Source organism: Notolepis coatsorum (genome assembly GCF_963971535.1).
Source record: "Notolepis coatsorum genome assembly, chromosome: 8".
In the NCBI taxonomy this organism is placed as follows: domain Eukaryota; kingdom Metazoa; phylum Chordata; class Actinopteri; order Aulopiformes; family Paralepididae; genus Notolepis; species Notolepis coatsorum.
The window spans coordinates 15,314,393-15,342,329 of NC_140172.1; the positions used below are offsets into that span (position 1 = coordinate 15,314,393).

At 46.1% G+C, this 27,937-nt stretch overlaps 1 protein-coding gene across 1 annotated transcript in view; it reads right to left on the reverse strand.

Annotated features, from left to right (window-relative positions):
* Nucleotides 1–27,937, reverse strand: part of camkk1a (calcium/calmodulin-dependent protein kinase kinase 1, alpha a) — a 146,173-nt gene that overhangs the window by 86,677 nt on the left and 31,559 nt on the right. The window contains exons 5-7 of the mRNA XM_084319663.1: nucleotides 14,748–14,784; nucleotides 11,746–11,767; nucleotides 7,677–7,765 (exon numbers count right to left, since the gene is read on the reverse strand). Of these exons, the coding sequence (XP_084175789.1) occupies nucleotides 7,677–7,765; nucleotides 11,746–11,767; nucleotides 14,748–14,784 (148 nt within the window). The remainder of the gene's footprint in view (nucleotides 1–7,676; nucleotides 7,766–11,745; nucleotides 11,768–14,747; nucleotides 14,785–27,937) is intronic.

A 27,937-nucleotide genomic window follows, 5' to 3' on the forward strand; every position in this document is an offset into this window, starting at 1 on the left:
CGGTGCGCTGCCTGCTTCCGTTGGTTAACCTTTTTTGTGTGCTTACGGCCATGCTGACTGCCTGTTCTGCAGGGTCAGTGTGCCAGGCGGTGTACTATTGGGGGGACGGGGCCCGCTCGGCTTACGGCCATACCGACCTGAACACGCCCGATCTCGTCCGATCTCGGTAGCTAAGCAGGTTCTGGCCTGGTTAGTACTTGGTTGGGATACCGCCTGGGATTACCAGGTGCAGTAACTGGGGGGCCTTTGTCCGAATACGCTGGCGATGTGGGGGGCGGGGCACTGCGTGCCCACCTGGTGGGGTCTTGATGCTGGCATCATGGACTTCTCCGGGGCCCCATTCCAGGGAGTCCAGTCCTTTTGGTGGGTCTGGGTCTTCCTTCGCGCTCCGCTGCTACGGCCTTGCCACGGGGTTGGGTTTGCCCTTGACCCCGTGATTCTGGGGGCGGTAACGAGGTTGTTCCTCCGTTCGTTCCCGGGTGGCATGCGGGTTGTGCGTGTGTGTAGTCGTGGGGTCAAGCCACGGTCTGCTCACCCTGTGCGTTGAGTTGCTTGAGTGCCTCTTCGCACGGTCGGGTCCGTCGCCTTCCCGTGAAGCCCCTAATAGGGGGGATACCCTCCATTAGGGGGGGTCGGGGGGGCTCGGCCCTCCCTGTTCTGATGGTTTTGGGGGGCTGTCAGCGGGGTGTATTTGTCAGCCAGCGGCTCCGCTTGGCCTCCCATTGTGCAGTGTGATGCCAAGCAGAGCCTCTAACGGCACAGAACGCTAGGTTATGACTATAACCAAGTTCTGTTAGTTAGAGGTGACGCTTGGCATCAGACGGCCGCTGCAGCCCTTGACCTCACCTTGTGGTGAAAGCTTGGGAAGGAGGAGAGCAGGTGACCACACACCTGCTTATGAAGGTAAGCTGATGAGGGGTGTGGTCAGACTAATACTGGTATTAGAGGTACATTTGTGGAATTTATTCAGTACGCGTGCACGTACGCGAGATAGTGCAATGTGATGCCAAGCGTCACCTCTAACTAACAGAACTTGGTTATAGTCATAACCTAGCGGTAAGGTAAGAGTAGGAATAAGGTAAGAGTAACTTAAGGTAAAAGTAAGGTAAGAGTAGGAGTAAGCTAAAAGTAACGCACAGTATGAGTAGGAATAAAGTAATAGTAATGTAAGGTAAGAGTAGGAATAAGGTAAGAGTGACTTAAGGTAAGAGCAAGATAAAGTAAATTAAAATGAACTTGACCGTCTAATCCCCGGCGGTCAATGAGTTAATAACATGCATGCATGTGTATGTGCGTGTGAAGATATGAAATGTGAATGTACAAGATGCATGTACATCTTCTCTTTTTTAAGGTTGAACCTAAAATATGTTTCTGCCAAAAGCATGTTTTAGGCAACAAATGGCTGTGTGCTGATTCACTTTGAGGGGGAGGGGATTTCTGCAGCCGGAGGTACTGAGGCACTGAGGCACTGAGAGACCCAATTCCAAAGGTAGGCGATACTGCCACTTGTCGGGATTCGATCGGCATTGCAATTATAAAGTAGGCAGCGGTGCCAGGGAGACACAGGCAGATCCGCGCAAGTGTTTAGAATGGGAATATCGAAAAAGAGAAAAAAGGATCTAAACCCGAACTATCTCTGAGTTAATGTATCGCGTAATTTCAACGTGGAATTAAGGAATATCAAAATAAAAGCACACATTGTTGAACTTGATAAGGCATATTTATATTAGAACTTTTGTCAGGACGGGGCGGATCCTACAGCACTATGTATACATTTATAAAACGAGGCATATTTAGCAAAAATTATTAAATAAAAAAAATATCAAGTTCTGACCCGTAGTTTGAGAACCGCCGGTTTAGTCTAATATAGGTAACTTGTTGAAAAGGACTCAAATATGTCCCCTTTCAAATCCAGCCATAGCTGGTCTCATACTTTTGAAGGCGGTTTAATCACAGCATCTCATTGATATGTAGTAAGCTGTCTCCTGTCCTCCCTAATACAGCGACAGGGCCCTCCCGAGGCCACTGATAAAAGTAAAGACATAAATGGTTTGACGTTTGATCACTGCAACGTAATCAATTATGTGTGGGATTTCAAGGGCATCAGAGTAAAGACAGAGATTGAAGTGATCAACGCACACATAACCCTTTCACTGCCACACGACAGAAGGTTAACCCTTTACTATCACACAACCGACTGGCGATGCTCCATCATTAGCATCATTAGCTCCGCATCCGCGGAGCTAATGATGCTAATGATGGAGCATCGCCGTCGGTTGTGTGATAGTAAAGGGCTAACCTTCTGTATTGTCAGAGTGAAAGGGTTAACCGGCTGTCGTGTGGCAGTGAAAGGGTTAAGTTGCTCTCCTTCACAGTCTGAAGCTGTAAGCCCCGGACGGCCACACTGATTGGCTGAGTGGTGTCCTCCTCATTATGTATGAGGAGGTCCACATGATCCATGATTAAACACCCGACAGGATTGCATCATCGTTGGATAAAATGAACGATTGTTTGCTCTGATCAAAAATAATAGTACAGAAAACAGGGGGGAGAGAGATCACCAATGACCTACACAGTATACATGATGACTGTAGGAGCTATTTGATTGTTTCTGTGTTAAGTTTGTAGTTTGTTAAGTTCATCACTGGGTGGCAGCGCGGAGCATGGGTTTTGAATAAAGGCACAGGTGTAGGCTATTGCAATCAAGGTATCTAGGTATGGGTGACAGAGAGATCTCACGGTTTTTACCGCTTGCTACATTTTCAACCGATTTACAAACGGTTTGGTTTATTACAAAGGTTATTAACGTGGCTATGATTCAGGATGCTTGGACATGTTGAAATAACTTTTATATGAAAGTCCATTAGAAGTATGCAGTATGATAACTACATGTCTGACGTTTATAACAAACCAAACCGTTTGAAAATCAGTTGAACATTTTGCAAGCTATGGTTATTTCAATAGTACATGCACCATTCTCGAAGTCAACTTCCTGTCTGTTGTTGCTATGCAACTACGGCGTGAGGGAAACATCCACCCCCGGGTACATTGTGTACGCTTCATTTAGTGCAGAAACGGATCGGAAAAGCGGCAAATGAAATACAATCAAGGGTAATTTTCTTCAGTGTATCACAATGCCAAAGAGCTGCTGTGTTACTGTACGTGTTGTACTAATAACAAAAACAGAAATCCAGGACATGGCAACACTGTAAGGTAGGTGGGAGGACAGTAGGTGGGAGGACATGGCAACACTGTAAGGTAGGTGGGAGGACAGTAGGTGGGAGGACATGGCAACACTGTAAGGTAGGTGGGAGGACAGTAGGTGGGAGGACATGGCAACACGTTGTAGGGTAATGGTCATGAGTACCTCAGATGAAGAACCATATAACTAGGGATGTCCCGATCACATTTCTTTGCTCCCGATCCGATCCCGATCATGTGATTTTGAGTATCTACCGATACCGATTTTCCCGATCCGATCAAAATAAATTATATTTATTTTTATTTATTTTTTTAATCCCAATTTCTCACATTACATTCACCCTGAATAATTAAATCAAAGGAAATGCGTTTGGGTCTGAGAGTGTGGCTGGTCTGCCGTTCTGCAGCTGGATACTATTGGTTTGTTTTGGCAAAATTCTTCTGCTCTGTGTGACAATAAATAAATTAATGATGATATGCAATTTAAAACCAAAACTAAGGCCTCAGTATGAGTTTAAGACGTGAACATGGTCATGTTTGTTAAAAAAAAAAAAAAAAAAAACAGATTTTTTATTTATTTTTTTATTTATCCCGATCTTCGGAAAATCACGTGATTGGCCCTGATCTTGATCACGTGATCGGATCGGGACATCCCTACATATAACGCCATTTTAAGTTTTCAGAAGAACAATGTTTTCAAACTTTTAGACAGATTATCATAGTTAAAGACAGTAGAGGCGGCTGGGTACTTTCTGATGATATATCACATTCACACGCCAAGTATTTTTGGATTGACTTTACAACTGCAAATTATATGGTTCTTCAGTGCAAGGGTTCCGTTACAAACACAGCAAAGTAAACCCAGATAATAATATCATTCCATTCTCTGCCCCCGGGTCATCATCGCTTTCAGGAAGACATTTTTCCTAATTGCAATTATTGATTTTGAGAGCTGGGTGGAACCAAAGAGCTGAACCCCAGCGCAGCTGCAGATACAGAGGACAACTGCTCTGAAACTACTATTGGACAGTGGTGGAAATGGAAAGTAAAAAAGTGCTGTACATAAGTACAGTCTTAGCTGTCTTCGAGGCACATATACTTTTAGTCCACTACATTTCAAAGGAAACATTATACTTTTTTACACATTTATCTGGACCCATCAGTTACTAGTTACTTTGAAGAAACTGATTTTACATAGAAAACCTGGCAACATTTTTTATTGACTTTCAAATGTGAAGCCTGCCAACTTCAAGAGGACATAATCAGAGCACCAGCATAACTGGACCACATACCACTTCCACGTAACCTTTAGAGGTCATTTAATCTATAATTGAACGCTCCCAAGCACTGGAATACATAAACATCATGTAGGATGCATACTTTTCCTTGTGATACTTAAGTACATCCAATATAAATGGTGCATTTATATAGTGCTTTTATCCAAAGCGCTTTACAATTGTATTCCTCACATTCACCCATTCACTCACACATTCAAACACAGATAGTGGAGGCAACCATGCATCGGGAGCAATTAGGGGTTAAGTGTCTTGCTCAAGGACACTTTGACACGCTGCCCAGGAGGAGTGGGAATCGAACCAGGAACCTTTCGATTACCAGGCATTACTCTACCTCCTGAGCCACTGTCGCCCCCAATATCAAATACTTCTCTACTTTTACGTCAGTAATATTTTGAACAGAGGATGTTTGTGTGTGGTACAGCCCTGTTGGACTGTGAAAAGTAGCGTTCAAAAAAACTTTACTGTGACCGCATTTAAACGGCATCATAAGCTCTTACAATAGAAGTATTGGACCGGAAACTGGGCGAATTAGACATGAGAAGAAGAAATCGTAGTCCTAAAACAGAGGAGACCTAGGGCTTTCGATTTGCGTCTAGATTTTATAAAACTACACCGACCAGTGGCTGCCGACAGCGATGGCTTACAACTGCTTTTCCGCATTCATAAATACTATTTGTAGCTATGAATGAATCTCCGAAAAGAAACCGCTCGATCATGCCAAAATCGGCCCGAGAAGTTCGTAAGTGGAGTTACTACAAAGAAATTAGTTCGTAACTTTCTTGTAAGTCCGTTCGAGCATGAGGACCATTGTGTGTGTGAAGTGAAGCCGGGTCTCCTTGAGAGCAACTTGGGTTTTGACGTGATGATGTTCTGCTGATCACCTTGTGAGAAGGCTGGCTGGGCAGTAGGTGAGAGAAAAGGTGTACTGCAACCCAAAAGGGGCAATAAACAGTTGCTTCAAAGCCCTCCACAATCTAGCCCCCCATCTACATCACTGACCTCCTCCAGGAATACACCCCCTCCCGCACCCTCCACTCATCCTCTACTGGACTCCTCTCCATCCCCAGCCTCAGCACCATGGGTGCTCCCTCCACTCATCCTCTATTGGACTCCTCTCCATCCCCAGCTCACGCCTCAGCACCATGGGTGCACCCTCCACTCATCCTCTACTGGACTCCTCTCCACCCCCAGCCTCAGCACCATGGGTGCTCCCTCCACTCATCCTCTACTGGACTCCTCTCCATCCCCAGCACCATGGGTGCTCCCTCCACTCATCCTCTACTGGACTCCTCTCCATCCCCAGCCTCAGCACCATGGGTGCTCCCTCCACTCATCCTCTACTGGACTTCTCTCCATCCCCAGCACCATGGATGCCCGAGCTTTCAGCTGCTCGGCTCCCAGACTCTGGAACTCCCTGCCCCCACATGTCCGATAGTCTGACTCCATATCATCATTTAAATCACAACTGAGAACCCACCTGTTTAAACTGGCATATTCACTACAACCTGTGTGTCACTGTTCTATACCCCCTGCTGTTTGTTTCTTTTGTTATTTTAACGTCACTGTTTTATACTTCCTGTTGTTTGTCTTGTTTTTAACCTCGACTTTTAACTGCCTTGCTGTGTTTTTCTATGATCTGTAAGGTGACCTTGGGTGTCGTGAAAGGCGCCGCCAAATAAAATGTATTATTATTATTATTATTGTTATGCATAAGGTGTGGCGCGGGTACTGTAGCACCGACTAGGGCTAGGCAATTAATTGAAAAATAATTGCGATCTTGATTCATAGACCTATGCAATCTCATTTCTAAATGATGACGATTTTCTTTTATTAAAAAAATATTTAAACAAATATTATTTAAAAAAAAAATGTTACTTTACTTTTTTAAATGATGACGATTCTGACTTGAGTTATTTAGTATGTTACAAGAGACTTAAGTTTAAGTCGAGCACTTTCATATTATGTTATGTTTAAGTTTAAGTCAAGCACTTTGTTATATGTTATGTTGTGTGTTTAAGAAAGAGTGCAGTAAATGATTTTATTGAAAAAATAAGAATCGTGTGAGAGAATCGTGATCTCAATTCTTAGAGGGGAAAAAAATCGTGATTCACATTTGAGCAAGAATCGCCCGTCCCTAGTACCGACCATGCCGGTACCCGGTTCTCAATACCCAAAAGTATTGGTCAAGCGTTGTGGAAGATTGTGAGAAGATCCTGAAGAAGACGGACCGGATGATCAACTGGAAGTACTGTGTTGTTACCTAGCAAGTGATTTTAAGGTTTTACTGTTTGCTTTTAAATGTTTGAACGGCTTGGCACCGGGTTACCTCTCGGACGTGCTGGAACCTTATGTTCCCCCAAGGTCCCTCAGGTCCTCTGACCAGCTCCTCTTGGCTGTTCCAAAGTCCAGGCTGAAGCTTAGGGGGGACCGTGCTTTCGCTGTGGCAGCCCCAAAGCTCTGCAATGAGCTGCCACTGCATGTTAGGCAGGACCGGTCTACACTACAGCTACAGTACGAGATGATGTCCCACATGTCCAAGATACAGATACTCACAGTACTCTATACCCAGGGCGGTGTCTCTGAAGTACAGCAGATACTCACAGTACTCTATACCCAGGACGATGTCTCTGATGTACAGCAGATACTCACAGTACTCTATACCCAGGACGATGTCTCTGAAGTACAGCAGATACTCACAGTACTCTATACCCAGGACGATGTCTCTGATGTACAGCAGATACTCACAGTACTCTATACCCAGGACGATGTCTCTGAAGTACAGCAGATACTCACAGTACTCTATACCCAGGACGGTGTCTCTGAAGTACAGCAGATACTCACAGTACTCTATACCCAGGACGATGTCTCTGAAGTACAGCAGATACTCACAGTACTCTATACCCAGGACGGTGTTTCTGAAGTACAGCAGATACTCACAGTACTCTATACCCAGGACGGTGTTTCTGAAGTACAGCAGATACTCACAGTACTCTATACCCAGGACGGTGTTTCTGAAGTACAGCAGATACTCACAGTACTCTATACCCAGGACGGTGTCTCTGAAGTACAGCAGATACTCACAGTACTCTATACCCAGGACGATGTCTCTGATGTACAGCAGATACTCACAGTACTCTATACCCAGGACGATGTCTCTGATGTACAGCAGATACTCACAGTACTCTATACCCAGGACGATGTCTCTGAAGTACAGCCTCGTCTGGTCCTCTGTGAAAGGACTGTCTGTGGGCACCTCCATCACTGGACTGTGAACAGGAGAGAGAGAGAGAGAGAGAGAGAGAGAGAGAGAGAGAGAGAGAGAGAGAGAGAGAGAGAGAGAGAGAGAGAGAGAGAGAGAGAGAGAGAGAGAGAGAGAGAGAGAGAGAGAGAGAGAGAGAGAGAGAGAGAGAGAGAGAGAGAGAGAGAGAGAGAGAGGCATCAGTAGTAGGCATCTGAGCAGAAATGAAAACACACAGATGCCTCCCATCTCCCACCGTACTGGCTTTTAACTGACTGAAGAAGATCTCTGCAACCAATCATGTCTAGAACAAATGTTTTGAGGCCAATAATCCGTTAATAATGCCCCACGCGATAATACAGTGGTTTATATACAAATGTTGTTTGATTTTCCACATGTTTGTCCACATGTAACTCAGGCACGGATTTGGTCGAGTGGTGGTGTGGCATTCGAACTGCAACAAATAGGGCTTTAATTCTGTCATTTATATGTTCGGCGACAAATGCAGCCCAGAACCGCTAGACGCTCGCAAAGTGCCATGACTTTCTTACTTGAGACGTCATGCCTAATTCAGGGTGCATACTACATAATTTTTGCCTTGATTTTACTGTCCCCGACAAACTTTAGAGATCTGACACAGACGGCTTGTTGGAGCCGTGTGGGTGCTCACAACCGTCACAACTTCCTGTTTCGCCATTGACTTCCATTGTAAAAAAAATACTATAAAAGGTCACTGAAATTGCACCTACTGTATCTGTACTTTCACTTATAGTGACAGGAAGGTGATGATTTATTATGTTCTTTGAACCCTCAGGGACAGAGCAACACAACACTCAAGTCGATGACATATCCCATACTGAGTTTGAGTATTCTGATGGACAGTCCACTGTACACTTAAAATCCCATTTAAGTCCCATAATACCCAAATGGGGAAATTAATTTGGTTCCACCATACCATACAAAGACAGACATCAACAACATCAACATACATGACGTACAAAGTTAAATCAATGGGCAGTTAAACTGAGTTTACTACAGTACTGCCATTATCCTAATACACCTGCAGAAGAGATTAAAGTGCCCCCCCCCCATCAGAGTATTTACTAAGATACAGGTCCCCCGCAGCTCTGACGGATCCCTGCTGGAATAGAGGAGTCTGCATAGTGTTTTGTCCTTATCTTATGCTGCAGGAGCCGCCCACTATATGGCAGTAGTAAACTCAGTTTAACTGCCTGTTTTATAGCAACACTACCATCACCGACATCTAAGAAGGGAGATCCCCCCTTGAACGGCCCTTCTAAGGTTTCTCCCCTCCACATTGCCTGTGGTGCTTTTTTCCTATTGCTAGGTTTTTAGTGAGTTTTTCCTTACCTTCGTGTGGGGTCTGGGAGTGTTGCATTCATTACATTTATTTATTTTACATTTTATTTTGGATTCCCAGGTGTTTTTGTTTTGTACTTGATTTATTGTGATGTTTCTTCTTGACTTGTTTAAAGAATGGGGCCCATGGGGACATTAACGTGTGTTGTCGGGCCTTACAAATACATTTGATTTGATTCACTGTCCCAATTACATGTTCCTCTGAGGCCAGTTTGTTTTCACTTCCATGACTCTCCCAAAAACCTTTACATTTTCCCTCAAGCAGATTCAGAAACCAAATCCTTGAGTGGTCCGCCGGCAGGATACTCTGAGACGGCTGCTCGTCTTGAAGGTCATCATGAAATAAAATCCCAATTGTTTGCAGCGACTGCAAAAAAATAGCCTGGAATCCGTGTGATCTTTCTTTCAATTTGTAATAATACACTATTATTGTTGAACACAGACCAGCTTGAAGCATTTTGAACGTGGTTAAATGTTAGCCTTTGCTCAATGCTAGAGTATTCTGGGTGACGCTCGTCTGAGCATTCTCGGGTGGGTGGGTGGGTGGGTGGGTGGGTGGGTGGGTGGGTGGGAGTTGTGGGTGCACAGTGCAAAAGAGATGCTCAAAGGGGGCGGTAGTTTATTCTATTTATTTATCATAGGTTTTAACCCATTGAAACCGGGAAACACATTTGTGTGTATATATGCAAGCTACCTTGAGAACCACTGACCTATATACCATCACCAGGATTACGACTGGCTTTCGCCTCTCTATTTGCTCACAGACCCGCTGGTTTGAGAACTGAAAATTCTAACGATGATGTGACAGTGGCCGCCGGCCGATTGAAAATAGCATTCTGAGAAAACATTGGCAAAAAAAGAAGAAGAAGGATAATACCCTTTTTAACACATCCGTGTGTTCAATTCAAAGAGGTCTATATCAATGGAAGGGAGGCGACAGTTGTGATTGGAGGATCAAGAAAAAAGGGCGGGGTTTGAGATTAGGTCCATATATGGGCATATATGTACGTGCCGCGATTCCCCGATCTTCTGCATGCGGTAGCCCCAGTCTCCTCCTCTGTGTTAGCCCCAGTCTCCTCCTCTGTGTTAGCCCCAGTCTCCTCCTCTGTGTTAGCCCCAGTCTCCTCCTCTGTGTTAGCCCCAGTCTCCTCCTCTGTGTTAGCCCCAGTCTCCTCCACTGTGTTAGCCCCAGTCTCCTCCTCTGTGTTAGCCCCAGTCTCCTCCTCTGTGTTAGCCCCAGTCTCCTCCTCTCTGTTAGCCCCAGTCTCCTCCTCTGTGTTAGCCCCAGTCTCCTCCTCTGTGTTAGCCCCAGTCTCCTCCTCTGTGTTAGCCCCAGTCTCCTCCTATGTGTTAGCCCCAGTCTCCTCCTCTGTGTTAGCCCCAGTCTCCTCCTCTGTGTTAGCCCCAGTCTCCTCCTCTGTGTTAGCCCCAGTCTCCTCCTCTGTGTTAGCCCCAGTCTCCTCCTCTGTGTTAGCCCCAGTCTCCTCCTCTGTGTTAGCCCCAGTCTCCTCCTCTGTGTTAGCCCCAGTCTCCTCCTCTGTGTTAGCCCCAGTCTCCTCCTCTGTGTTAGCCCCAGTTAGCCCCCGTCTCCTCCCTGTTAGCCACAAGGCTAAGAAGTGGAGTGATCCTGATTAAATCATGATTTTGTGAAAAGGAATTAAAATCATAGCTGTGAATATTATACGCTCATTATACCATAGCTATGAACCAATCATATTGCTTGATTTGTATGAGGGGTGGAAGTAACAAAAATTGATAAATGAATGTGTAACCGATTAAAATGCAATCAAATCAAATAAGTCACTTGATGAATTAGCAAATGATTTAATTAATTCAGAACCAAACTGAATAAAACATCATCAATAAAATGAAATAACGCATCAAACGCATCATTTAAATAAACTAGACTGGTTTTATCTAATCGCCTTGAAATTCAATTCAGTGCACCGCGATTCCATTCGCCACCACTTTCATCAAATCGAGGACACTTTGGTTGTTGAACGGTTCGTTAGCGGTTCGTGCTCCATGTGTCAATCAAATGACCCCGCCCACTATGAGGGGTGGAAGTAACAACAATGGGTGAAAGTGGTGGCGAATGGAATCGCGGTGCACCGAATTGAATTGCAAGGCGATTAGATAAAACCAGTCTAGTTTATTTAAATGCTGTGTTTGATTGTTATTTCATTTTATTGACGATGTTTTATTCAGTTTGGTTCTGAATTAATTCAATAATTTACTAATTCATCAAGTGACTTATTTGATTTGATTGCATTTTAATCGTTACACATTCATTTATACATTTGTGTTACTTCCACCCCTCATTGATTTGAGCGACCCGTTTTATAATTAAGTATAAGTCACTGTGTCACAGAGATGAATCCCTGCACACCTACTGGACTCGGCCAAACAAGTGTTTTGGTTTCTGATTCTGACACCATGAATCCTTTCTGTCGAGGGAGAGGAGGGGGAAGGTTCCTGCAGCACCGCTCTGGGAGTAATGAAGGGAGAGAGGACTGAGGAGGAGTAAGGTGAGGACGGCGGATGGAGAGAAGAAAAGGAGGAGAAGAAAGAGCAAGGGTGACGACGAGGCTTCAATTATTGATGGAACGGGAGACATGCTGTACTCACCCCTTCTGCATGAGCTCAAACACTGTGGGAGAGAAGGAGAGAGGGAAGGAGGGAGGGAAGGAGAGAGGGATGGAGGGAGAGAAGGAGAGGGAAGGAGAGAGGGAAGGAGAGAGGGAAGGAAGGAGAGAAGGAGAGGGAAGGAGGGAGAGAAGGAGAGGGAAGGAGAGAGGGAAGGAGAGAGAGAAAGAGAGGGAAGGAGAGAGGGAAGGAGAGAGGGAAGGAGGGAGAGAAGGAGAGAGGGATGGAGGGAGGGAAGGAGGGAGAGAAGGAGAGAGGGATGGAGGGAGAGAAGGAGAGAGGGATGGAGGGAGGGAAGGAGGGAGGGATGGAGGGAGGGAAGGAGGGAGAGAAGGAGGGAGAGAAGGAGAGGGAAGGAGAGAGGGAAGGAGAGAGAGAAGGAGAGGGAAGGAGAGAGGGAAGGAGAGAGGGAAGGATAGAGGGAAGGAGAGAGGGAAGGAGAGAGGGAAGGAGGGAGAGAAGAAGGGAGAGAAGGAGAGGGAAGGAGAGAGGGAAGGAGAGAGAAGGAGAGAGGGAAGGAGAGGGAAGGAGAGAGGGAAGGAGAGAGGGAAGGAGGGAGAGAAGAAGGGAGAGAAGGAGAGGGAAGGAGAGAGGGAAGAAGGGAGAGAAGAAGGGAGAGAAGGAGAGGGAAGGAGAGAGGGAAGGAGGGAGAGAAGAAGGGAGAGAAGGAGAGGGAAGGAGAGAGGGAAGGAGGGAGAGAAGAAGGGAGAGAAGGAGAGGGAAGGAGAGAGGGAAGGAGAGAGAAGGAGAGAGGGAAGGAGAGGGAAGGAGAGAGGGAAGGAGAGAGGGAAGGAGGGAGAGAAGAAGGGAGAGAAGGAGAGGGAAGGAGAGAGGGAAGGAGAGAGGGAAGGAGGGAGAGAAGAAGGGAGAGAAGGAGAGAGAAGGAGAGAGGGAAGGAGGGAGAGAAGAAGGGAGAGAAGGAGAGGGAAGGAGAGAGGGAAGGAGAGAGAAGGAGAGAGGGAAGGAGGGAGAGAAGAAGGGAGAGAAGGAGAGAGAAGGAGAGAGGGAAGGAGAGAGGGAAGGAAACGACAAGAGGACATCAGCACACGCCAGGCAGTATGAACCGGTTTTGGCCGGTCGTGATCATGGCGGCAACAAGGCCTGGTGTCAATTAACTTTTAAATGCAATCAATTCAGAGACAAACTGAAACGACAATTCACTTACTAATGGTGGCATCCGTTCGGAATAATTGAAAGACATTTGCCTATAGCCTTTTAATAAACACTTTGCTGAAGCTTTTCGTTCATTTGATAATGAATACAATAATTATGAATATTAAATAATTAATAATAACTGTGTGCACACCATGAGCCATGCTTCTCACGTTCACCCGTCAGCCTTTCTCTCCTAGTGATGTTTTTTAAGCATGCATGGATAATGGCCCATTGTTATCCTCTCAACTGGAGAGGATAAATTGGATATTTATTTCCTATAGGCTTTCGGCTCCAATAAATAATGCATATTTAATCTTTGTATTACAACAGGCATGGTTCCTAGTGCTTGGAAGTTGACCCATGCAATTACATTAAGCAGGTGATAGAAATTATCTAAAAAAATATATAACCAACTCAAAGCATTGTAAGTCACTCTGTATTAAGTCTGCACCAATCTGGAGTTAGAGCTAATCACAGCACTATTTCAGCTATTACATAGTTACAAATAATATAGTATTGGATTTAGACAATAAGAAACATTGTGCCCTTTTCATAGATCTGTGTTTGACACAGTTGATCATTCTTTATGGATTATGGGGATGTAATGTATAGACATGCAGATGCTTAAACCCCTAGTTCAATATCAGATTTATTATTGATAAATGATGGTACTATTGTGATGGTATAATGATCATTATTTTTAAAAGTATCACTCCACTGTCAGAGATATACTAAGCAGAGATGAATCCTTAGAAATACATAGAAACACATGGCTTTCCAAGGAACATGTGGTCACTGTACGACAGATGAGGTGGAGAACAAGGTGCACTTTTTCCTACATTGTGAACAACATTGGTGAGTCATTCATTAAAAATGTAGAGAGAATCCCAAACGTGTCTCTATTAACCCTTTCACTACCACACTACCAAAGGGTTAACCCTTTCACTGCGACAATACAGAAGGTTAACCCTTTCACTGTGACAATACAGAAGGTTAACCCTTTCACTACCACACTACAGAAGGTTAGCCCTTTCACTACCACACTACAGAAGGTTAACCCTTTCACTGCAACAATACAGAAGGTTAACCCTTTCACTACCACACTAGACGGTTACCCTTTCACTGCGACAATACAGAAGGTTAACCCTTTCACTACCACACTACAGAAGGTTAACCCTTTCACTACCACACTACAGAAGGTTAACCATTTCACTACCACACTACATAAGGTTAACCCTTTCACTGCAACAATACAGAAGGTTAACCCTTTCACTACCACACTACAGAAGGTTAACCCTTTCACTGCGACATAACAGAAGGTTAACCCTTTCACTACCACACTACAGAAGGTTAACCCTGTCACTACCAACTACAGACGGTCTGTAGTGTGGTAGTGAAAGGTTAACCTTCTGTAGTGTGGTAGTGAAAGGGTTAACCATCTGTAGTGTGGTAGTGAAAGGTTAACCGTCTGTAGTGTGGCAGTGAAAGTGTTAAGTGAGGAGGGAGGGGGGAGGAGCCACCGCTGGACACGCTGCCCAGTACGTGTCAACATGCCATAGCCTCGGGTTGTGACCTCGTTTAGTTTTATTTATGCATACTATGAGCCAATGAATTACATGTACTATATTATACTTCTAATCTGCTTTGAACCCATTTTAATTTGTTGTATTATTATTATTTTAAGAAACCATAACACCTATGTTTGTGAGAGAGAGAGAGAGAGAGAGAGAGAGAGAGAGAGAGAGAGAGAGAGAGAGAGAGAGAGAGAGAGAGAGAGAGAGAGAGAGAGAGAGAGAGAGAGAGAGAGAGAGAATTAATAAAGTACATACCCATATGAAGGTTGTCCTCGGCAGGATCATCCAACACCTGCAATAATATTTACATGCAACAGATGAGTCATGGATGGAGGCATGGCAGCGACAAGTCATCAGACCATCAGAGGATCCCAGTGTGTTTGTGGACAGTGTAAGCAAGCGGCATGGTCTCTTCTGGCTGCCTATTCTATTATCACAGGATACTGTACCACCTACTGAGCAATACACTAAAAGAGAGCGTATAGGCTACTGTAGAACTTATTCTATAAATTACCATAAAACTGATCGTTTCATGGAAGATGGACTGGTTATTTTCCGCAGCACTTGAATCTGATGCGATCTTATTTCAAAATAACATTATTTACCAACACACAGGCAAACTACGTTACCCCTTTACGATGTTGGGGTACTTAAAATAACAACGGCGTACATCTGTGCATTTACGTCAGAAAACACAGGTCCAGCGAACCGTGTATCGTCATGGATACCGCCCAATGCCTCTGAAGTCGTTCACCAGTGCCACACCAGCAATCTCAAACTACTTACGCTGGCATCTAAAGTGTTTGTCCCTAGGAAATGGACATAAATGCTGCCACATAAAACATACAACTAGAAGGGGACTCAGAGAGCATGCATATATACACCCACGCCCTCTCGCCTGCAAGTTCTGCTTGTCCTGGCTACATTAGACTACACTTCATTCCTGCCACGAATCAAATCAAATCAAATCAAATGTATTTGTAAGGCCCGACAACACGCGTTAATGTCCCCATGGGCCGGACACGTCTTCTTTAAACAAGTCAAGAAGAAACATCACGATAAATCAAGAACAAAACAAAAACACCATAAAGTCCAAAACATTTTAAATAAATGCAACACTCCCAGACATACCCCACGCGAAGGTAAGGAAAAACTCACTAAAACCTAGCAATAGGAAAAAATGCACCACAGGCAATGTGGAGGAGAGAAACATTAGAAGGGCCGTTCAAGGGGGGATCTCCCTTCTTAGATGTCGGTGATAGTAGTGTTGCAGTAAAACAGTTGGTAAGCATGCACTCATGTGTGTAGTGAAACACAGATAAGTGCATGCGATAGCAACTGAATGGAGCAAGATGCTCCTCTGCCTGCATGCGTCCTTCAGCGGTGGAATCGCTGTCTGACAGCAGTGCTGCACTGGTGCCTTTAACAACTGATACCTGATCATTCACCACATGCAATTCTACTTCTTCTACAGCTGTGACTGGTGTCTTAAATCGTCTATTAGTATTTCACTTAAAGTAAAAACAGAACTAGGCCTTGTACAATTTGTGGGGCTGCCTGTGGATGCTATAGTCCCAGGTTCAAATCCACTCGGTTACACTAGGTTTCATGAGAGCATTTCCTGGTTGATACGATGACGGCGGCTTAATAGGCAATAGCGACCATTAAATATGCAGATGAGAACTGTAGAAGTTATGGCTGGTGCAGATAGACAGACGGACAGACAGACAGACAGACAGACAGACAGACAGACAGACAGACAGACAGACAGACAGACAGACAGACAGACAGACAGACAGACAGACAGACAGACAGACAGACAGACAGACACAGACAGACAGACAGACAGACAGACAGACAGACAGACAGACAGACAGACAGACAGACAGACAGACAGACAGACAGACAGACAGACAGACAGACAGACAGACAGACAGACAGACAGACAGACAAGACAGACCCACGGACGGGAGTGACTGCAATCATAGTGCAGTAACAGACAGAAGTGCATAGTACGGACAAATGCAGACATGAATTACATTCAAATACGTTCCAACACAGCCCCTCATTTCGATCCCTCCTCACAGCCTGATTACTGATAGAGGGATGAAAGCGTTTTTATACCTATTCAGGTGTCTTGTCCTGTATTTGATTGGAACCCTGTAGCGTTTACCTGATGAGAGCAATTCATATTCTGAATACAGGCCATGGGATGTTCAGTCCGAGAGAAGGAACTCATATTAGTCATTCCTCTGGGTTTCCTGCCTTGCTGTCGGGGGGCGTTCGCTCTCGTTCGCCCCCAACTCTGTGATTTAGATGACTAAACTTTCATTTAAAATCCATGAAAAAGTTTCATAAATGTAAATCATCCCTTCCTGCTACAGTATACAACAAGATACAAGATACAAGATACTTTAATGCCACACAACGATGGTTGGTGGTAATTGTTTGCGGTACATCAATATGAAACATCAGACATCAAACGCCCCCCCTCCCAGCTCCCAATCCCCACAATAAATACATACATTATACATACAGGACAGTCACATGTAACAGTGTCAGTCAGTGACAGATGCTTGCCCATCTGTGCAAGGGGGGCGGGGGGGGGGGGGGGCGGGCAGGGCGTTTAGTGTTCGGACTGCTGTGTGGAAAAAGCTGTTTGTGAAGCAGCGTGTGTGTGTCTGGTTAAAATTGACCTGTAGCGACCTGAGGGCATGCGCTGGAATAAGTGGTGTGCTGGGTGAGAGGGATCGTTGACTATTTTACCAGAGCGGGTGACTGTGCGTGAGGTGTAGATGGAGTCCAGAGAGGGGAGGGGGCAGCCAATTATTTTGGAGGCTGTCTTGGTGATGCGTTGGAGTTTGTGTTTGTCAGTGGAACCGCGCCCGACTGTGATGGATGAGGTGAGGATGCTTTGAACTGGACTCCATACACACTTACAGTATTGTATGAGTGGAGGGGTGATTTGTTGGTATGTGGCCAACTGCCCGAAGATATTCATAATGTAATTCACCACAGTGACGGCGGCGGTGGACAGCTACCATTAAACATAGCTGCAGCGCGGGCTTTGTGCCACTCCATTACTCCTGGGTTCAGGTCATGTTTAGACACTTTTATGAATACAAATCTTTCCAACTGGACTTCAGTATTTGTTTCAGTAGGGATGTTCGATATTGGCTTTTTTACCGATATCCGATATACCGATATTGTCCAATGTGTTAATTTCCGATACCGATATCAACCGATACCGATATGTGCGGGTTTCAGGTCATTAACATTACATATATCTTGTCGTGGAATTAACACAACATTATGCATACTTTTCACAATAAATAAAACAAGATTTTTTTCTTACTTGCTTGCCTGGGTAAATAAAGGTTAAATAAATGTAAAAATAGAAATATATATATATATATTATAATATATATATATATATATATAATTTTTTTAAACCGATACCGATCATTTCCGATATTACATTTGAATGCCAATATCGGTAGGCCGATAATATCGGATATCCCTAGTTTCAGCCATACCACCAGTCCCAGCTTGTGTCGACGTGTACATGTAGATGGGTTTCTTGTTCGTAAAAACACAATGTGTTTGAGCCAATCAGCATCCACTGAGTCACGTGACTGAGTTAACTTGCCCCCCTACCTGCGTTGAGCTGCGGTGCTAAAAAGGTACAACAGGGATCTATGGAGAAACCATGACACTCTCCTGACTAAAAGTACAATGGAGCTCTATGGAGAAACCATGACACTCCCCTGACTAAAAGTATAATGGAGCTCTATGGAGAAACCATGACACTCCCCTGACTAACAGTACAATGGAGCTCTATGGAGAAACCATGACACTCCCCTGACTAAAAGTATAATGGAGCTCTATGGAGAAACCATGACACTCCCCTGACTAACAGTACAATGGAGCTCTATGGAGAAACCATGACACTCCCCTGACTAACAGTACAATGGAGCTCTATGGAGAAACCATGACACTCCCCTGACTAACAGTACAATAGGGCTCTATGGAGAAACCATGACACTCTCCTGACTAAAAGTACAATGGAGCTCTATGGAGAAACCATGACAATCCCCTGACTAACAGTATAATGGAGCTCTATGGAGAAACCATGGCACTCCCCTGACTAAAAGTACAATGGAGCTCTATGGAGAAACCATGACACTCCCCTGACTAACAGTATAATGGAGCTCTATGGAGAAACCATGACACTCCCCTGACTAACAGTACAATGGAGCTCTATGGAGAAACCATGACACTCCCCTGACTAACAGTACAATGGAGCTCTATGGAGAAACCATGACACTCCCCTGACTAACAGTACAATGGGGCTCTATGGAGAAACCATGACACTCCCCTGACTAACAGTACAATGGAGCTCTATGGAGAAACCATGGCACTCCCCTGACTAACAGTATAATGGAGCTCTATGGATAAACCATGGCACTCCCCTGACTAACAGTATAATGGAGCTCTATGGAGAAACCATGACACTCCCCTGAAATTAGTTTGAAACCAAAAACGGCTGGATGTCATTGAGCCAAGTCAGCATGGCTGTGAGTGTGAGTCTTTCACCTTTTACACGTCTAGCTTTGGCATGGATTGATTGTTTAGATCGCTAGCATGGCTAACAAATGCAACTGAAAATATAACAGTACTGTATGTCATGTATGTCAGAAATGTCATGATATATATCATGTATGTTGTGTATGTCATTAATGTCATTATGAATTGAAAATGGGGGACCCTGATGTAAACAAGACGAAAGTCTTTCTCTGGTCTGCAACCCCTTAACAATTGTGTGTATTGAGCCGTACTGTATTGTACCCATTCTGAAATCTGTTAATAAAGTTTTCAATCAATCAATCAAACTATATTGTAGTCTTTTGTTCTGACCAGGATTACTATCCTTTTCACCTCCATGATGTGTATATACTATCCTCACCTGTCTGTACTTATATCTGACCTGCACACAGTCCCTTACTATATCTATATCTGTACATATCCTACTCTTACTAGTTACACTGCTGGCAAGTAGTAGTCATACGGTCTCTATTTATATAATACAGTCTGTACATACATCATATCAGCACAACACTCAGTAGTACTCATTTGTATATTTTGTACCCAGTTTAATCACCTGTACATTGTATTATTGCTGTTGCACTTTACTGTTACATTCACACTCTGGTTGGATGCTTCGTTGTACTGTACTTGTGCCGTATACCGACAATACATTTGAATTAGGGATGCCCCGATCGATCGGCCACCGATCGTTATCGGCCGATAATCAGTATAAATATGCGATCGGTGATCGGTGATAATGCTTCGAAAAACATGATCCAATTCTTAGCGGAGATCTCACAGTCACTGCTGACTTCTCTCTCAGACGCACAGAGCTAAGCAGCGTACAGCGCCTCCTCCTCCCCAGCCCCTCCCGCACTCATGTAAACAAGAGCCTCGCAGTCTGCTATAGACTGGTGCATGATGCGACGTGAGCTAACGTTGGCTACCAGTACCTACCGAGCTAACGTTACTGTTTAAACTAAATGACCCAGTGACTACATGAGGCATTGTCTAACATTATCTAGCTGGCTAGCTACTGATAGCTGCTGATATCAACAAATGCTCCAGCAATAGTCGAGTGCATGATAAGTTACCTCCGTTGACTCGGTAGCTCACGTTAGCTCACGTTAGCTCTAAACTAAATAGTTCACTGAGGCGTTGTCTTAACGTTATCTAGCAGTAGCTACAGATAGCTCCTGATATCAATGTCTTATAACATTGATTCGATGCGTATTCGAGCTGAGGGCATGCTGAATGTGATTTATACCAATACTAGGGTCCAGCTGCAGCGCCGAGAATCCTGGCCGTAGCTGGAGGCTACTCGAGTACACACAGACAGTGGAGCTGTTTGCAGATAGCGAGCATTTTGACTTGTTGCGTGGTGGCGATGTCTCGCAGATAATACAAGTACAAGTCTAATTATATAATATATATATTTTATAAAATTAAAATTAAAAAAAAATTAAAAAAATGTAAAAAATAATATTTTTTATCAAAAACGATCGGACCGGTATCGGCCGATATGGCTCAAGACGATCGGTGATCGGTATCGGTGGCAAAAAACGTGATTGGGGCATCCCTAATTTGAATCAAATTGAATCTATAACAAAGACACAAATAACAGTAAAGAAATAGAACAAGGAGCTTGGCATTTTTCATTCAAAATTGACAGACAATTCATGTTAAACCCAGATTCGGCTCAAACAAGGGACTAAACACGTTTCGCAATTATGCCACATCAATGTGGAACACCCTACCCAAAGCTGTAAAGGAATGTGAATCATTACCCACTTTCAAAAAAAACACTCTCAAAGAACACCTACGGGAGACTGCAATTCGAAACTGGCCCATGTAAATGTCCTAACCCAACCCCCTCCAATGTACAGTAAATGACCAAGTATGGTTGTCAATATTCCAATGTACAGTTTTGCTTGTACAGTTGTACAGTGTCCCCCCCCTTTCTCTGGTGTATTGAGCTGTACTGTATTGTACCCATTCTGCAATCTGTTAATAAAGTTTTCAATCAATCAATCAAACAGACGAGAAGTGTGAGAGAATAATCCCCTCATCCCCTCAAACAATCCCCCAGCCATGTTTAAACCCCCCCCGCCCCCCCCCCATCACATTACCTCCCCCATCCATTCACCTTTTGTCTCTCACCTTCAACCCCCCCAAACCATGCCCCCCCGATCCAATTATCGTCTCTCTCCCCTAGACACACACATCTTCTAGGACCTGTATAGATCAGCGTCCCCCTATCTCAGGAAGCCCGTTACGAGACCCCCCCCCCCCCCCCCCCCCGGCCAGGGACTCTCGCCGGCTCTCTCCAGCCAATTCTCCTGGGTTGTAAGCTGATAAACCTTTGTCAACTGAGTCTACCGTTGTCTGAGTAAATCCTTACTCGCATCAGATACACCCACAGAAGACTATAATAATATGTCCCTTTCTAAATACAGTGTCACAGGCTCACAGGAAGTAGAGAGAGACAACATGGGTGTCCTTGTTGCTTAGAAACGTTCAGTCAGGTGAATAGAGTTACAAACCATTAGCACTAACGTTACTTCTAACTGCAGCCTTTTTCGCCAAAGATATGAATGTATGCATTTTAAAACCAACGCTTTAAGGATCTTTTATTTTTAGAGCATTATTAACTCTTTGGAATAACCTGCCTCAAAACGTCTGCTGCATTTACAGTAGATTAACTTTTTAAAAATAATCTTAAATTGTATTTAACACTGTAAAGTTTTTTTTTTTTTTTTTTTCTGTGCTTGCATGTAATTGTAGCCTTAATTGTTAGTTTCATTAGCATTGTGTGTTGAGTACTGACTTTTAATCATTTTGTTTTGCAATAATAATTGTTTTTGTATATTTTTTTTGTGTGGACCCCAGGAAGACTATAGGTTGCTATGGCACCAGCTAATGGGGATCTGTAATAAAATCTAAATCAAATCAAAATGATACAGCGCAATCTGAAGTGGGCGTTCCAATGCAACAGATCTGGGCACTGAACACAACAACTCCATCCATGCAGACCGGTGGGACTGTCTCTCACAGCTAGGCCACAGGACAAACAGCCACATCGCTTTCAGTGGAGTTCCATCTTCTCCTTTCAACACAGGCCTTCAACATTGTTCCATCCTGATGGCAAAAACATTCTCTTCCTAATTAGTTTACTGAGCTGTCCCGTAGGAACCGATTCTGTGGCCGTCAGTGAATGTGATCCCATCGCAGCACAGCCCTGCTGCACTAAATGGATGTACAGAAAGGGGCGGGTGGGGGGGGGGGGGGGAGGGGGGGGAGGAACTGATTTGCCCATTAGTCAGATAGGCTCACGATGAGAGAGAGAGAGAGAGAGAGAGAGAGAGAGAGAGAGAGAGAGAGAGAGAGAGAGAGTGAGTGATGGAGTGAAGTGAGGGAATAGGGATGATAGGGGGGGAGAGGGAAGAGCAGAAACGGAGACAGGGGAGAGAGGAGAAATAAAGGGAGTCTGTGTGTGTGTGTGTGTGTGTATGTGTGTGTGTGTGTGTGTGTGTGTGTGTGTGTGTGTGTGTGTGTGTGTGTGTGTGTGTGTGTGTGTGTGTGTGTGTGTGTGTGTGTGTGTGTGTGTGTGTGTGTGTGTGTGTGTGTGTGTGTGTCTGTGCATATCCAAGTTTGAGTTCCAAAGCGAATTGCAAGTTCTGTGCAACAAGTCAGCAGGAAGAGTAGAAACTCTGAGTAGAAAGCTAGAGCTAGAGCTCTTCTCTAACCCCAGCCTAGGAGGCACGGTGGTGTAGGGGTTAACACTGTCTCCTCACAGCACGGTGGTGTAGGGGTTAACACTGTCTCCTCACAGCACGGTGGTGTACTGTCTCCTCACAGCACGGTGGTGTAGTGGTTAACACTGTCTCCTCACAGCACGGTGGTGTAGTGGTTAACACTGTCTCCTCACAGCACGGTGGTGTAGTGGTTAACACTGTCTCCTCACAGCACGGTGGTGTAGTGGTTAACACTGTCTGCTCACAGCACGGTGGTGTAGTGGTTAACACTGTCTCCTCACAGCAAGGTGGTGTAGTGGTTAACACTGTCTCCTCACAGCACGGTGGTGTAGTGGTTAACACTGTCTCCTCACGGCACGGTGGTGTAGTGGTTAACACTGTCTCCTCACAGCACGGTGGTGTAGTGGTTAACACTGTCTCCTCACAGCATGGTGGTGTAGCGGTTAACACTGTCTCCTCACAGGTGGTGTAGTGGTTAACACTGTCTCCTCACAGCACGGTGGTGTAGTGGTTAACACTGTCTCCTCACAGCACGGTGGTGTAGTGGTTAACACTGTCTCCTCACAGCACGGTGGTGTAGTGGTTAATACTGTCGCCTCACAGCACGGTGGTGTAGTGGTTAACACTGTCTCCTCACAGCACGGTGGTGTAGTGGTTAATACTGTCGCCTCACAGCACGGTGGTGTAGTGGTTAACACTGTCACCTCACAGCACGGTGGTGTAGTGGTTAACACTGTCTCCTCACAGCACGGTGGTGTAGTGGTTAACACTGTCTCCTCACAGCACGGTGGTGTAGTGGTTAACACTGTCTCCTCACAGCACTGTGGTGTAGTGGTTAACACTGTCTCCTCACAGCACGGTGGTGTAGTGGTTAACACTGTCTCCTCACAGCACGGTGGTGTAGTGGTTAACACTGTCTCCTCACAGCACGTGGTGTAGTGGTTAACGTTAGGTTATGACTATAACCAAGTTCTGTTAGTTAGGGGCGATGCTTGGCATCGCCTTCTGCACTATCTCGCGTACGTGCACGCGTACTGAATAAACCACAAATGTACCTCTAATACCAGTATTAGTCTGACCACACCCCTCATCAGCTTACCTTCATAAGCAGGTGTGTGGTCACCTGCTCTCCTCCTTCCCAAGCTTTCACCACAAGGTGAGGACAAGGGCTGCAGCGGCGTCCGATGCCAAGCATCGCCCCTAACTAACAGAACTTGGTTATAGTCATAACCTAACGTTCTGTATCGTTAGTGGCTTAGCTTGGCATCGCCTTCTGCACAAGGGAGGCCAAGCGGAGCCACTTGGCTGACAAATACACCCCGCTGACAGCCCCCCAAAACCATCAGAACAGGGAGGGCCGAGCCCCCCCGACCCCCCCTAATGGAGGGTAGCCCCCCTATTAGGGACGTCACGGGAGGGCGACGGACCCGACCGTGCGAAGAGGCACTCAAGCAACTCAACGCACAGGGTGAGCAGACCGTGGCTTGACCCCACGACTACACACACGCACAACCCGCATGCCACCCGGGAACGAACGGAGGAACAACCTCGTTACTGCCCCCAGAATCACGGGGTCAAGGGCAAACCCAACCCCGTGGCAAGGCCGTAGCAGCGGAGCACGAAGGAAGACCCAGACCCACCAAAAGGACTGGACTCCCTGGAATGGGGGCCCGGAGAAGTCCATGATGCCAGCATCAAGACCCCACCAGGTGGGCACGTAGTGCCCCGCCCCCCACATCGCCAGCGTATTCGGACAAAGGCCCCTCAGTTACTGCACCTGGTATTCCCAGGCGGAACCAACCAGGCCAGAACCTGCCCAGCTTCCGAGATCGGACGAGACCGGGCGTGTTCAGGTCGGTATGGCCGTAAGCCGAGCGGGCCCCGTCCCCCCAATAGCACACCGCCTGGCACACTGACCCTGCAGAATAGGCAGTCAGCATGGCCGTAAGCACACAAAAAAGGTTAACCAACGGAAGCAGGCAGCGCACCGGGGAAAAACCAGGCAACAGGCTGTTAACCCTAGCCTGGAGACTGCGGACGAGACAGGCGCCAGAGGGGACAGCTGAACACAGCCGCCCCGGCGGAAGGAGCGTAAGCTGGCGGTGTTGCATGACCAAGCCTCCATTTAACAACCCCCACCCAGAGGGGTCGAGGCAGAGAAGGCCGACACGATTGGCAGACGTCATGAACGTGCAGGGGCACCCTCAACCGGTGAACCCGGGAGTTGACACTGCTCCAACACACCAGGGAATCAACCACCTCGGTGTTACCCAATGCGGTGGTTGTTCCTATAACCCCTCAAGAAAAAACTCCAAAACACACCTGCGGGTATACACCGGCTATACCGCAGTACAAGTGTTTCAGTTTCCAAAAAGGGTTAACCCAGGCCTACGGGTCGCAAACATCACTTCGGACCGGGCCTGGCGGTACGGGAAGCACAGGGTCACCAGAGGAGGTCAAAAAACCACCCCCACAGGCCCCTCTCCGCCATGCGTGAGAGAGGAGCGAAAAATAATGGAGAACCAGCCCCTAAGCACACCGTACCCGGTATTCCCCGGCGGTCTCCCAACCAAGTACTAACCAGGACCAACCTGTGTAGCGGCCGAGATCCGACGAGATCGAGCGCGTACAGAATGGCATGGCTGTAAGCCATGACGACAGTGCTGAGTAAAAACATACCCAACCAGGGTCTCCATAGCGCTTAACCCTGTGACACCCAGACCGACCTGGCATTTTTCCCCCTGAAAAAAGCCCAAGTCCCTCAGGGTACCAGAACAGCAGATCTGCATCCCCGGCGGACAACGGGTTCAACTGATCTGGACCAGCGTGACCAGAACCAGTCCCGTGCCCTAACCACGCCGACATGCCTACTCCAGGAGAAGGGCAGATATGCGTGTTGATCTTAACATGAAAAGAAGGCGCCACCCAGACGTCGGGACGAACCGCGCCTGGCGGCCCACCCCAAGGGCGTGAGACCCCACTACATATGTTCAGATCCATCCCGTCATCATCCCCCAGACATGAACGAGAATCCGTCGACAACCCACCCAGGTCATGGGATGTGGTCGCCGGAAGAGGAAAAACCCCCATCTCAGTTGCTTTATAAAAACGCTGTTTCAACCACAAGCAACTAAGGCGTGCCAGTCAATCGCCTGTTTACAGCGAGCTAGCACTATACGTGCGTCGGGACACACCCCCATCAATGAACAGGCTATTTAGACCTGTCATTGAATCCCCAAGGCGCCCAGGGGAACGACAAGAGGGGTGTGACACTCCCTAACTCCAACACTTCTGGAATAGAAAGAAGGAAGCATCAACAGTATGTATCCCAGTCTACACAGCCGGGGTAAAAAATGTTCACATTTTTACATCCCACCACCCTCCCATAGGAAAGAGACGGGGATCCCCAGAGAGACTTCCCACGCGAGCTGTACAGATTGAAAAGAATATATTGCACCTTGAGCCATGTAAAAAACTGGTTTTAGGGCCTCCGGGGAAGAGGCACCGAACCCATACACACTCAATAAACGAATTGAATCGAATATACATACAATAGAAAAGGACCCTTCTAGAGGGTCCACTCACTTTGACAATCTGAGGAGGAAGGCTCTGTACTCTGATGGAGGCTTCCTCACATGGAAGAAGGAGTCCGAACTCACAGAAGGCCTGAGTAGGCGCTTGGTGAGGAGGAGCCCTGACCACCCCCCCTGAAAACAGATCCATCACATGGACCTGAACAGCACACGGAAGTCCTACCAACAGAGACGCGCACGGTGACGTACTCTATGGCGGGGGAATTCCTGCGGTGCACACGCCCAATATACCAGGCCGTGGGACCAGGAACTCCCTCCCCCCCCCCCCCCCCCCCCCCCGTAACGTGCCGAACCGCCACGTGACGGGAACCTTGAAGGACAGGGGGTGTACCCCTGACCGACAGAACAATGGGGAGAGGAAAGGTTACCAGTTCACCCCTTTACGACCCCACACCCATGATACGACGTAACGACAAAAAGAGAATATGACACAGTCATAGTCAGCTCTATGAAGCGTTTCACAGCTCCACACAGCGCACGAGCTAACCTGCTATCTGATTTTTACTAAGGAAAAACACAGAATAGAGAGGGCTCTAAGAACCCCGGTCCAACATACACATGTGCTTCTGTGGCCAGTACAACCCAGTTGTAGGTCACATGACACACACAACCCATCATCACCTACAAAAAATGGCAAAAACACTCAACAGAGGAACGCCGTTTTTTTCACAATGAGAGAATACATCATTCTTGATTAGTATCGACCACAGGCCTTGCTAAGCACACATGACAGCAACCAAACCAATTTCCCTTTAGGAAATAAGTTTCTCCAGCAGATTTAGCACAACCTCAGCAATCAAGCTGAGAGTTACATCGTATCCCTACCACACAAAAGACACAATTAATGCACAACATGTCTGATAGGAGGTGATAAAGTCCCCAGGGAACCGGGGGGGGAAACACAATCCTCCTATTTTACCCTCAATACGGCCAGTTAAAACAGGAAAACCTGTTAATGTGTGAACTCACTGTTCATTGTCATTACAGTCTGAGAAAGAACATTCTTTTACTCACTCGTCACCAAGCATAGCTTCATAGGTTAGTTGCCTTAGTAGTGAGTACACGGTACACATAAACACCATGATGTTTCTCACACAACAACCAGATCAATACATCACGACCTGCACGGAGAAGCTAACTGCCAGTGACAAAACAGCTCACACACAACCCGCAACGTATCTCAAATGCATTGCAACAACACACGTTTTGGGAAAAAACACCGTTATTCACAATACATTTAGCAAGGTAAAACCAGAAGACGTGTTATGGGGTCTGGCCAACCCCGTACCTGCCCGGAACGCAGATCAGCGAAGTGCAGTCACAAGCCACCGTAGAACACAGCCGTCCCGTGTTGTTCGATCCGGGCAGCGTCGCCGCTCCACCAGTCGCTACAGTCCTCTTTGTTGACGCAATCCCCGTCTAGGCTCAGGCAGGGTCGACGAACATCCCCTGTCAAGGATGACGTCGTGGTCAAGAGTGTAAAACATGTTAAAAATCAAAGCACGTTCAA